This window comes from Talpa occidentalis, unplaced genomic scaffold (genome assembly GCF_014898055.3).
Source record: "Talpa occidentalis isolate TD23 unplaced genomic scaffold, MPIMG_talOcc4v2.1 talOcc4.16, whole genome shotgun sequence".
Classification (NCBI taxonomy): Eukaryota; Metazoa; Chordata; class Mammalia; order Eulipotyphla; family Talpidae; genus Talpa; species Talpa occidentalis.
The window spans coordinates 48,052,467-48,066,339 of record NW_023601653.1 but is presented as its reverse complement, the minus strand read 5'-3'; the positions used below and the strand labels follow the sequence as shown (position 1 = coordinate 48,066,339).

General features: G+C 37.4%; 1 protein-coding gene across 2 annotated transcripts in view; it reads right to left on the bottom strand.

Moving 5' to 3' along the window:
* Window positions 1-13,873, bottom strand: part of RPAP3 (RNA polymerase II associated protein 3) — a 43,373-nt gene that overhangs the window by 7,849 nt on the left and 21,651 nt on the right. For both annotated transcript variants that reach the window (XM_037514167.2, XM_037514166.2), the window contains exons 7-12: window positions 13,212-13,282; window positions 12,077-12,202; window positions 7,518-7,645; window positions 3,754-3,875; window positions 966-1,036; window positions 757-858 (exon numbers count right to left, since the gene is read on the bottom strand). In XM_037514167.2, the coding sequence (XP_037370064.1) occupies window positions 757-858; window positions 966-1,036; window positions 3,754-3,875; window positions 7,518-7,645; window positions 12,077-12,202; window positions 13,212-13,282 (620 nt within the window). The remainder of the gene's footprint in view (window positions 1-756; window positions 859-965; window positions 1,037-3,753; window positions 3,876-7,517; window positions 7,646-12,076; window positions 12,203-13,211; window positions 13,283-13,873) is intronic.

Here is a 13,873-nt window from a genome sequence, read left to right as displayed (position 1 = left end):
TCATTAATGCACAAAGGTTACTATTAGGAGGCAGGGGAGGATCATGATCTGTGATGAGCATGAAGGGAGATTGGGGGAGCTGATACCTTTCAATTTTTTAACCTGCTTGGTGATTTCATGGATATCAGCTTTATAATTATTCTAAAATCTCAGCTTGTGTATTTTTCTGTACATATTTTATATTTCACAATTTATACACATGTAATACTATACAAATACAATACTTGTAAATTACCAGAGTCACAGCAATATGTATGTCTTAAATGAATATAATTTTAAAGGTTCAGCAAAAGCAAAATGCTGAATTCATGCCAGATACTCTTTTTATTCCAATACTGCAGGAAAAAACTGGCCTAGATTTTTGCCTTAAGTGCTCATTTCAGATCTAAACCCATACAAGAGGCAAATCTATAATAATCCCAATCTCAAATAAAAACAGTAATCAAATTATTATGAAACATAAAACTGCTTCAAATTCCTTTAATATCAGAAAATATGTAGAAGTATTTAAATCTATGGTCCTGATTTAAAAATCACTTAAAGAATTACCCAGGAGCTATAAATAGCTCAATTTTCCCCAATTTTATTATTTCAATACTCTCAAGAACATTTAAAAATTCTAAAAAAAGGCTCTGGGAGGAGCTTTCAACATTTCTTTATGAGTCTGTTAATTTAACATTTGTTTCTAACTCTTATTAATACAGCATTCATATTTAAACGGGAAGGGGGGGAATGAAAGAAAAGTGCTTTACTCACAGTTGATCCAGGATTAGGTGGATTATCAATGGGTTTTACCACATTATGCCTTTGTGTGGAATCAAGAAAGACATCATCCCAATGTCCTTTCTCAATTAACTCCTAGAAAATATATAATCATGACTATCAAAATATTCTCAAGTTAGTTATAAAACAATTGTGTTTGCTTCATAAAATATGGTCATATTTTGGTGAAAAGATGACCTTACCTTTTTAATTTTGGAAAGTTCAGTTACTGCTTGCTTATTTCCAGGTTCCAGAAGTAAAACAGTTTCAAAATCTAAAGTATATTTAAGAAATTTTATTAATTAGTGAAATATATTTATGGAGCTCAAGATATGAACTCCGTATTTACAGTCATGTGTCACTTAACAAAAATACATTCTGAGAAATGCATCATGGGACAATTTCGTCACTGTGCACATATGTGCACAGTGGTACAGCCTGCTACACATCTAGGTTTCATGATATAGCCTATCGGAACCACCATCATACATGCAGTCCATCTTTGACTGAAATATCATTAAGCGAAGTGTGACTAGTTTAAGAAGTTTTATTTAAGATGCTGGGAAACAGCTGAGCAATAAGAACTAACATTCACTGAGTGCTACTATAGCTGCTTTATATGAATTTCCATGTATACCTCACTATATTCCCAATAATCATTTCATATATGGCTAAGGAAAATATAGAGAAGAAAAACCCTTTCAGATGGGAAAGAAAGGAGGTATAAAAACACCTGTTAATAAATGCCCTTCCTGGAGAACAGAGTTGGAGACCAACAAGTACTTTCCACAATACACCAAACAGCACAGTGCCTCATGCACAGGACTGTAGCATTGTTATGGATCAGCAACTTCTCTTCATCTCCGGTAGTTTATCCCCATACAAAATTCATCTGCTCCTGATCAGTAGTATGTCAGGCACAGTAAGTGAAAAGATGGAGGGATGACCTATTTTAGTTTGCAGCTGATAGGATAAGGAGAAACATATCTGAAGATGATGGAAAGAACTACAGAATCCTAAGTTCCTGGACTGTGAGCTGGGTCAGTGACTACCTGGGATTTCTTATTCTATGATACACATGAAGCTGTGAGGTCATTTAACTTACCAAAAGTTTACACTATTAACAAATAACAGGATAACTCAACAAATATAAGGCAATATCTAAGAGATTACTATATAATGAAATATTATTCAGCCTGAAAAATGAATCAAGTTCTGATATATGCTATAACATGGATGAACCCTGAAGACTAAGCTAACTAAAATAAGTCAGACACAAAGCGACAAATAGTGTATAATTATACTTACATAGCATACCTAGAATAGTCATATTTATAGAGACAGAAAACAGAATGGTGGTTACTAGGGGCTGCGGGGGAGGGAGAGAGAACAGACAATTTTTGCTTAAGGGATAGTTTTGTTTAAGGGGTACTTTTTTTTTTTTTAAAGATTTATTTATTTATTTATTTATTTATACAAGCACTGGGTACAGTCAGAAGCGCGGGAGGGTGAGAGAATTCACCAGAGCCAGAGCGGGGAGCAGAGCAGGCAGAAGGACCGAAGTACACTGCTGAGGGGAGCAGCGGGCGGCAGGAGAGGTCTGCGCGCCATGTGGGACCCTCCTCCAGTGACCGGGGAGCAGCCGGGGATTGATCCAGTGCTGCAGAGGCTGCGGGTAGCTTCGCAACCCAGCGCTCAACAGCTGCGCCACCGGGGAGGCCCTAAGGGGTACTTTTTGATGAAAAAGTTCTGTGAATGGAACGGTGATGGCTACACAACAATGTGAATGTACTTAATGCCACCATAGGCTCAAAAATGGTTTAAAATGTAAATTTTATTATCATTATGGTAATACATACCATTATGTTAACACATACAATTACCATTATGATGTGTGTTTTACGACAAAAAAGAATGCATGGGGCCTCCCCTGGTGGCGCAGCAGTTGAGCGCTGGGCTGCGAAGCTGCCAACAGCCTCTGCAGAGCTGGTTCAATCCCCGGCCCCTGGGGAGGGTTCCACATGGCGGGACAGAGCTCTCCTGCAGCACCCGCTGCTCCCCTCAGCAGTGTATTTCGTCAGTCTGCCTGTTCTGTTCCCACTCTGTCTCTGGTGAATTCTCTCACGCACTTCTGACTGTATCCAGTGCTTATATAAATAAATAAATAAATCTTTAAAAGAAAAAAAGAATGCATGGTCTACAGGTGAAGTCAGGCTTAGAGAGAAACTGCTAGATTCAATGGCAGAAGAAAGGCTGAGAATCAATTATCTAAGTATTTATGTCAAGAAATTAGAAAAACAAATTAAAACTAAAGACAACTGAAGGAAGAAACTGAAGAGCAGAAACTAGTGAAACAATATACCAACAGTAGGCTAAGCTGGTTTTCTGATTTCACATTACCCTCTATGCCCTGCTGAGCCCTTCCTTTCTTTTTAAGTCTTGCCTTTTTCTTGCTTTTTCCTTCTCACCAAGAATTCAAACTTGTCATTAATTTTGCCAGATAGTCCTGCATGCTATTAAAAGGTAATCAGGGGGCCTCCCCTGGTGGCGCAGCGGTTGAGCGCTGGGCTGCGAAGCTGCCCACAGCCTCTGCAGTGCCGGTTCGATCCCCAGCCACCAGGGAGGGTCACACATGGCGCAACAGACCTTTCCTGCCGCGCCCGCTGCTCCCCTCAGCAGTGTATTTTGTCAGTCTGCCTGTTCTGTTCCCTGCTCTGGCTCTGGTGAATTCTCTCACCCTCCCGCGCTTCTGATGTACCCAGTGCTTATGTAAACAAATAAATCTTTTTTAAAAAAAACAAAAAAAGGTAATCAGGTCCACTATGGAATGTGCATTCCTTCAATTTGCAAACCTATTCATGATCTGAAATGACAAGGAAAATATACTTCTCCAAGTTCTGTATCCTTGAATGAGGGGAGGCTACATAAATCTCTGCTTCTATAACCTGGGAGTCTCAAAATCAGTGATAATTGTTATAAATGTAGTTGTACCTTGTTTGGCCTCAATTAACTTTCCCAAAAATGTTCTTGCAGTTCCTCTTCTGGCAAAAGCTTTAGAATATGAGCCATCTAAAAAAATAGCTTGTGTGCAGTCTTGTTCAGCCTCTTCATATCTATGAAATATAATAACATTACCAACTGGAAAAAAGGAGCTTATAGGAAACCTCATATAAAAAGTTTCTTATGTAAAAGGCATGCATGGAAATAATTTCAATTGCCAACTCCCAAATCTATGTGAGCAAAAAGACTTAGATTTTTCTTTCAAGTTAATTCTCTCCACTGCTTGTGTTGTTAAGGTTCTCAACTATATTTTTTAATTTAGCTACTGTATTTCTTAGTTCCATTACTTCTAATTATAATTGCCTCATATTTTGAGTCTTTATTCTGTTCCTGCTTTTTGTCCCTAAGTTCCATAATGAGCTCCTTACGCATTCGTGTAACTTTTACCTTGAACTCCTCTTCTGTCATGTTCCTTAGTTCTATTGGATTGAGAGTCCCTCGAGGGTATTTCTCCTCTAGCATTTGTGGTAAGTTCTGTCTCTTCATTTTTAGATTTTATGAACTGCAATTGGGATAATTTTCAGAATATTGCCTTTGCAAAACCTGATCAATTAGAAAACTGGTACCAGTAGGAAATATTAGATAAAAATGTGCCAGGGCAGTAAAGGGTCACCTCCAGTGAGCATTAAGAATTCAAGCTTTCTACTGTACTATAGGTATCAGAGCCGCGTGGTAGGTATCCATGGTGATCCCCTTCTCTAGGTCAGGCCCTCGGTATAAGAGTCTCACATACTCTTGTGTCAGCTTCCACCTCTAGACTATTTCTGAGCACTTGGTGCAGCACTGGGCATGAACTAGAGCTGACACAGGGTTACAGGCCATGAGTTATTCTTGTTTATCTCCCAGCACAAAGTCTTATTCTGGGTTATTTGTACTCATTGTTAACAGGTGCCTAAATTAGTTTATGCAAGTGTTCATTTGCTATCTTGGTTTTAATACTGAGTGAAGTGGCAGCAAGAGACTTGCTGTTCTGAATATTGCAGACTTGGCTTTAAGGAGAAGCCTCTTCTATGAGGAGACACAAATGATCCACCAATTTCTCCTTGGCGAGCTCGGGCTCCAGCTATTTTATAATGAGCGCGTCAGGTTCAAGTCAGCAATCTCTCCTCTGCACCCCTGCCCTTATAGTTCTCCTGTCCTGGGCACCAACTCTAGGCACCCTCTTATCCAGTGTAGTGCTAAGTCTCAAGAGTCCCTAACATTGGGGTGACCCCCTGTAGGGTTTCCACCCAGCAGCCAACAGTCCCTTTCATGGGTTAAACTGTCCCAGTATCACTATAAATAAGCTCACTTAAAGTTTCCCTAGCCATTTCCACTAGGTCACAGCAGCCAATGTGTGCTGTGGTCACCTGTTTTTTTCTTCAGGGGTTTATAGGTCTGTCCTGCTGCAATCTTAATTGTGAGTACATGGAGAAGTCAAGTGTGCTAAGTGTCTTTACTCTGCTACCACATTGGTGGACTTCCTCACATAGTACTTTTAATTTAATATGCTCTGCTTATTTGTCATACATGAATGTGATTACCAACTAAAGCAATAAAACTAACAGATATAACCTTTTACCTATTATCAATAGAATGCATTATTCTTGGCATTAATCAAACCTAAGAATGCAGACCTTAACATTTTTAAATCAGTGCAATATTCTTGAATAGCAAAAATCAAGATTTTCATAAGCTAGCAAGTCACACAATGATCTTTACTCTGAATAATCAAAATAATATATCCCTAGTTGCATCCATGAGTTCTAATGAGGTTAAATACACAATCAAAATTTATTTCTATGACAGATTCATAACCTGAAGTCCTTTAAGAGATCTAAAAATCTGAACAGGAAAAATATTACACTATTATTTTCCCTAACTTTTAAATGAACTTTAGATGTTCTTTCAATTATAAATGTAAACACAGTAAGTAAAACTAGTGACCATGATTTTATCACTAATAGAATTCAGGTATTTTCGTATCTTATTACAAGGTTACAGACATATCAAAGTATTATTTATGCTTGCTATTTCAACATGACAGCAGTAACTTAGCCTGCTGTCTCTCCGTGTTACAGTGTCCCTGTCTGCAGACATCACTGTGACAGAGCTGGCCAACGGCAGCACAGCTCTGCCCTAGAAGCGACTCCAATGGCAAGGAGTGAAATCACATTATCACATTTGTAACCTGATCATCAATGTTGCCCTAGGGGTTTCCTAGCCACACTTATCATTGATCAGTTAGTTCAAAGGAGATGTGTTAGAGATCATGCCAAAAGGAGATGTGTTAGAGATCATGCCAAACTGTAGTGTCCTTATTCAAACTTTCACATTAATATGGATGTAAGTTTTTTTAACTTTCACTAGCCAGTATTTTAAATCTAACTTCTCATTTTGAAATATGCTTATACATACTCTCAAAATCTTAGTATTTTAAAAACCTGTATTTCAATGTAATTGGCTTCCATTGTGACTATACATGTGTAATTGCACATCAGAAGCATTACTCTGAGGGGTCACCACGCGGCCAAAGGGCTCCTCGGCGGCAAGAGTTCAGAATCCCTGTAACAGTGCAGAACTCATTCACTTCACTGTTTTTCATTCTGTCACTATGTGTATTAATTATTACAGGTCATGCAAAGAAATATAAAACACAATTTCTGCCACCAGCTAATATCTTCTGCTGTCCAATATGGAGGCCCCATGGACATCCAGAAACAGCTGGTTAACATCACAGGACCAAGTTTTCATTGCATGTGTAATTAATCAGAAATGTCAAAGACAGCAATACATACATGTATGTATAGCAAAAGGGAGTTGCTGTCATTGAAATATAAAATACCTATAAAATATAAAATGTAAAATATATAAATAAAATATAAAATATATAATATGTAATAAAATATAAAATACAAAAATGTCATTGAAATATAAAATACTTCCAGGTAAGCTTTGCCCAAAGGGTTCTGAAGTTAAAAATAATTTTTTAATTATCAATTCAGAATAATATTCATAAAGCAGTGTTAATAGTGAACTACTAACAGCAGGAAAACATTAGTGGTGTTAGGGGGAAATGATGTCCTGAGCTAATTCCATGCAGGCTTTGTCGACTCCACCCCCACTCCAGACCAAAGCCATCAAGACATTGGGAAAGACAAATCCCGTTACCACCAAAGGGAAGGTGGCTGGGACCTGAGGGTGGAGTTAAGCAGCCAGGTTTGATATAAAAACCAGACACGTGGGCCTTGGGGGACTCGCTCTCTCGCTCGCCTCCTGGCTTCACGGCTCCTGGCTTGCGGCCAGCTCTCAGAGTGCCATTTGGGATTCCAGATCAGCGGATCAGGTAGGACGCATTTAAAACTTTGTCTCCCACTTTTCTCCCTGTACATTTCCTCATTTGCCCTTCCCTTGTAAATAAAACTTTTATTAACCTTTCGTGTGTGCCTGCAGTAGAGTACTGATAAGTCCTTTTGAGCATGCGGGTAGGACCCACAGTCAGGCAACCCGTTTTGTATCGGGGCTGCCCTGTAACAGTAGGAGTTAACCTTCACTGAATATGTACAATATGCCTGGTTCTATGACACAGCACACTCTTCTTTCTCATTAAACTTTAATGCTCAAGAGGAAATTAAATTTGCTATTTAGTTAATATACTAATTTCAGATAAACTCCATTTTCATCCTGAAAAATCATCAAGGCTAGCCCATACTTACTTCTGAATCTTCAGATAGGCCATTGCTCTGTTGGCTGGAAGAAGAGCATTAGTGCCATCTGCTGCTATCCCTCGAGTATAGCATTCAATTGCTCTTTCATATTTCCCCTCTTTGAAAAATCCATTCCCCTATCATTTTGGAGAGAAGGATGAAGATCAAAAAGTATGCAATAATCAGTTGAATTCAAATCTTCAGAAAACTAAAAGGATGCTAATCTATGTAATTAAAGTATATTTTACTTGTTAAAAAACTAATCCATGATACATGTTTTAAAATATGTTCATTTGGGTTGTTTATTTAGTGGTGTTATTCTCTTTTTGGTACTAAAAAGAAAAAAAAAATCATATACTACTATATTAATTTGCAGCATTAACCTTTATCCTACTAATTAAATATCACACAAAGCTTAAATCTAAAAACACATTTTAATTAAGTCTAGTAGACTTAAGTTTATCTTAAGTCTTCAATTACATTAGAAAATAAACGAAAGAATTTCATAGCTTTAATGATTTTTCTGAAAATACCAAAACTGTTGAGCCCGTTAAATCTTTGGTAACACTAACAGGCTTAGGATATTAGAATAAACAAAAGATAAGCTAAATTATATTGGAATGTGTACAGTATTTCTTTAAATTCAGATTCATCACAATCAATAATCATTTCATAAGTATCTATTAGTAATCTGTGGGACAATTATACCTAAACTCAGGATTTTTCTTTCTTTTTTTTACTTTAAATATTTTATTTCACCAAATTACCACAATATGAATATTAGACAAATTAACAATAAAGTAAATCAACATTGAGTACTCCATGAGTAATTCTTTTGTAATTTCTCCTGAAATACCAATAAAAACTTACGAAAGTTACTTTAAACAAACACTAAGACCAAACACCTTTTGCAAGATTTCATAAAAAATTTTAAACTAAAATCTTATGTAAATAAGAAATATGCTTTCTCCAACCGCCCCTCACCCCACCCCACCCCCGCCCCAAAAACAAAGTGCCAGTTGGACTTTCTGATGCAAGAGGATGAATTCCTGTCTATTCCCTTCAGGTTTAAAAACCCAGTAATTGTACAACTTGAGAAGTGGACATCTGTCCCTCCGACATAGTACCTGTGTTTTCTGACTTATGTTTGTACGCGTGAATGGGTGTGTCTGTCCACGTATATGTGGTCAGATATCGCCTATCTGCCTTACTTACCACTTCTCATTTTGCTAGGATTTGGGAACAATATAAGCAACAGCAACAAAACAAAAGGTAGGGTGTCAAAGGCCCTAGAATGTGGGATGTTACCCTTTCAGTTTCCTGTGATATGAATTTTGTAATTTCTCCTGAAATACCAATAAAAACTTACGAAAGTTACTTTAAACAAACACTAAGACCAAACACCTTTTGCAAGATAGAGAAATGATAGTGCTTCATAGGAATGGTAGGTTTTATTGTCCATTAGTGTGAGATAATTTAAATTCACTTTGTTTCTTGATGTTTAAAAAACTGAATTGATCCAGTTATTGGTCACATTTCATTAATTCTGTCATTTAAAACAATTTCTTTAATTTTCAGATTCAGAACTTCAGATAATAAAATTATTCTTTGAATTTAAATATTATCTTTATAAGTGTAAAACTGAGTGGAATGTGAACCACCAAAGAGTATGTTTTAATTACCTTATAGGTACTATCATATTTAGTGTTCACAAAAATTCTCTAAGAAATAGTACTATTGTGCATATGTCTAAAATGGTGACAGGAGTTGTAGAGAAAATAAATATGTTGCTCAATGTTGCTGCCTTGTGTGTTATAAGGGTGGCTGAAATAGAGACCAGATGTGAGCTTACATTTTTGAGCACTTTTTTTTAAAGACTTACTTTTATTTATTTATGCATACAAGAACTGGGGTATAGGCCAGAGGTGTGGTGGGTGAGAGGATTCACCAGAGACAGAGTAGGGAGCAGTGTACTGAAATACACTGCTAAGGGGAGCAGTGGGTGAGACAGACAGTAACAGTAATCTTGCGCCATGTGGGTCAGCTCCCTGGCCGGGGATCAAAAGCAGGTTATTACAGTGACAATGCTGAGAATTAACCCCTAGGCCACCAGGGAGGCCCAGATTTTTGAGTACTCTTGCCCACAGTGCTCTACTGCTTGAATGTTCTCCTCAACTACATAAAGATATGCCTTTTACATCTATCATTTATCTTCCATATTTATCAACCTCTCTGGAACATGATTTAAGTCTTTATACTTTACATCTACATTGTTACAGAATATCTGAAACTTTTCCTTCACATACAAATACAATATTGTGAATTTGTTACAGCTTAAAATCTTTGATAGCATTATATTTTTCTTTGACATTTCTGCTTCATTTAAAATTATTTCCTGGGCCTCCCCGGTGGCGCAGCGGTTGAGCGCTGGGTTGCGAAGCTGCCAGCAGCCTCTGCAGCGCCGGTTCAATCCCCGGCTGCTCCCCGGTCACTGGAGGAGGGTCCCACATGGCGCGCGCAGACCTCTCCTGCCGCCCACTGCTCCCCTCAGCAGTGTGCTTCGGTCCTTCTGCCTGCTCTGCTCCCCGCTCTGGCTCTGGTGAATCCTCTCACCCTCCCGCGCTTCTGACTGTACCCAGTGCTTGTATAAACAAAAAACAAACAAACAAATAAATAAAACATGCCTCTAAAAAAAAAAAAAAAAAAAAAATTTCCTAAAGATTAAAATGTAGCTGCTTCTCATGTATTTTTTTCCATTTCCTGATTTATCACCATTGTCATCATCACTCTGTTGCATTTTACTATACTTAGTCCATTATCCTCTGTTGAAAATTTGCAGTATGTCACATGACTGTATGAGGGGGACCTCCGTTTCTCTCATTACTTATCTGTGCCTTCAAGTCTTGCCTCCATAAACCCAAAATCTGCACAACTGCTTGGGTGACAATTTTTAGTTACAGTTATGACATGTTTTCTACCCTGTTATTGTTTCCATGTGGTAATTTTTTTTCCAATTTTTTTAATTTTATATATTCTTTACATCATTTTTCATTTTGCACAATGTATGCATTTTCATCTTGGTTATAGTCCTCATACAATTCCCACCCCCCATGTTTTGATGCTACTCCTCCCCCCACCCCCATAGTGGGTCTCTGGTTTATAGTTGCTTGTTGATTTTGATTTTTACTTTGTTATAATTAGTCTTTTTCTTGGTCCCTTATTTAGGTTTTCTAAATTCCTGCTATAAGTGAGACCATCTGGTATTTTTCTTTTTCTTTCTGGCTTATTTTGCTGAACATGATCCCTTCCAGCTCCATCCATGTTGCTACAAATTGCATGATAAACTCAGGATTTCTAAAGGTATTTTGGGGGGCCTCCCTGGTGGTGCAAGGGGTTGAGTGCAGCACTGTGAAGCTGTCTGCAGCCTCTGCAGTACGAGTTCAATCCCCCAGCCAGCCAGGGACCACATGGTGCAGCAGACCTCTCCTGTCCCACCCACTGCTCCCCTCAGCAGTGTATTTCAGTCAGTCTGCCTATTCTGTTCCCTGCTCTGTCTCTGGTGAATCCTCTCACCTCCCGCACCTCTGGCCTCAACCCCAGTTCTTCCATACATAAATAAATCTTAAAAAAAATAAAATAAAATTTTTGATCAGAAATAGTCCTTGTGTATTAATGAAAAAATATTGTAATTAAGAATGGACTCGGGCTTCCCTGGTGGCACAAGCAGTTGGGCACCACACTATGAAGCAATCTGCAGCCTCTACAGAACGAGTTCAATCCCTGGCCGGCCAGGGAGAAACCCACATGGCGTAGCAGACCTCTCCTGTCTTGCCCGCTGCTCCCCTCAGCAGTGTCTTTCAGTCAATCTGCCTGTTCTTTTCCCCACTCTGTCTCTGGTGGATCCTCACACCCCCCTTCCCCACAATCTCTGGCCTGTGCCCCAGCTCTTGTATGCATAAATAAATAAATCTCAAAAAAAAAGAATGAACTGTAATTTATTTGCATGTTAAATTTAAACCATGTGATTAAAATACTCAAAAGTAAATTTGTTCCTGGGCCTCCCTGGTGGCAGGGGTTAAATCGCAGGAATTAACAAGCTATTGCCAACCACTGCAGCCTGAGTCGATCTCCAGACAGGGAGCTAACCCATATGGTGCAGCAAACTTCTCCTTTCTCACCCGCTGCTCCCCTCAGCAGTATAATTCAGTAGATAGGCCTGTTCTGCTCCCCACTCTGTCTCTGATGAATGCTTTCACCAGCCACACCTCTGGCCTACACCCAAGTTCTTGCATGCATAAATAAATAAATCTTTAAAAAAAAAAAAAAGTAATTTGTTCCCTTAAGTATGTTTTTTAAGTATGTACTATCATCAATTACTCAAATTTTGAATTAGTAGGCTCGAGAGGTTTTAGAATATTTTAGTTCTTACTATAGAGAATTTTAATATAGTTATTAGAGAAGACTTAAATAATATACAAGAAACTTAAAACAACCTCTCAACAAAACATACACATACATAAATATGTGTGTGTGTGTGTATTTTATGTTGGAATCCCTCTCTGGATTACCAGATCCTTTTCTGAGATAGCCCGCTGTTTATTCTGTTGCTCTTCAGTTTGTTTTCCCTCTTCGTGCGATGACTTAATCACAGTATCAACCTCCTTTGGATATGAGTTTTCTTGGGAATTTAAAACCTAGGAGACATAGTATCATCTAAAATAAAACAAGTAATGCAAGATACATATATATTTGATATTAAAATATTATTCAAATCCATGAGAATTTCTGCCACATTTTAAGTAACAAATATTTATGACTTATTCAGGCTTCCTAATTAAAATATAAAGCAAAAAATATAAAGTTAATGTGTACCTTATTCCAATTAAAGTATTTAATAGTCAATAGAGGTAGATACTCATTTATTTTTTGCAACAAATTTTGTGAATTTCTATGAGCCAGGACAATGCATTCTAAGAATGATTTTCAAAGATAAAACACTAAACTTCTAAAATTTAATATTTACTTATTATTTTACCTAACAAAATATATAATATAGTTCACAATTATAATCAAGTTGATATATATTTACCAACAATTTTTATATGCAATAAATCATGACAATTTTAGAAGCAGATTTCCCCCAATCATTGTCACTTTTTTCTCAAAGTTTCAACAGATGGCAAATAATTATAACTCTGACTCAACAGCAGAGTGAAATTAATATGTAATTAATTGGTCAGTACCATTTAATAGCAAAGTTCACACAATTTTCTTGCTGTTAAAATGTTAGTATTGTTTTTGTCATAAGCTATAAAGATATAAGCTAAAAAGATGGAGCAACTTAAAAATCACAAATCAAAGAAACATGCAAAAGTTTAGTACAAAAACAAAGCACCAGGTTCAAAATGAGAACAATTAGAGGCTAAATAAAAAATAATTCTGCCTTCTAAGGAAAGGTATCAGCAGTTCTAAAAAGTATCAGCAGTTCTAAAAATCTCAGACAACTTTTCAACATGATTAAGGATCCTTAAATACTATTATATTACCTCTAGCTTACAATTTAGTAAAATTCTGTGGTACAAAGAATTAAAGCTAGAAAAATGTCTACATTAAGTAATCGACAGAACAAATTCTATGCAGAAAACTTATTTCACCAAATAATGGTAATAAATAATACATTTACTTTAAATAACTACAGTTTACCTGATTAATTTTCCTCAATTCATTTGTTGCTTCAAAGTTATTTGGTTCCAGTTCTAACACTTTCTCATAATCTGAGTAAAACAGAAGATAAAGAATTTTTACAAGTCTCATCAAAAATACTGCACAAACAATAGCCATTTGCTACATGTGACATATAGACAACTATTCTAAAGCAAAACTGAAAGGAACTAAGAAATTCCAAATTAGGCTACTGGATTCATGCACAGGACAGCAAAACCCTGACAGAACCCTGTGACAAACCACCTTCTTCTGCCAACCCTGGGAAGATACTTGCTATTAAAAACTGTGCATCATAAAACTAAGAAGCACCAAAATTCTATTAGACATCAGTTTTCTTCATATTTTGTGATTTATACTATATAGACCTATTTTAGGGACTAGTACAAGGATCAGAATCTTCAAAAAATGAAAATATATTAAGAGCTTATATGAATTATGCCTAGCCTCACAAAAGCCAAAACATGTTTTAATCCCTATTTTAAAGAAGAGAAATTGAGCCTCCCCGGTGGCACAGTGGTTGAGTGTCGCGCCGCGAAGTTGTCCACATCCTCTGCAGCACCAGTTTGATTCCCTGCCAGCCAGGGAGAACCCCACATGGCGCAGCAGACCTCTCCTGCCTCGCCTGTTGCTCCCCGCAGCAG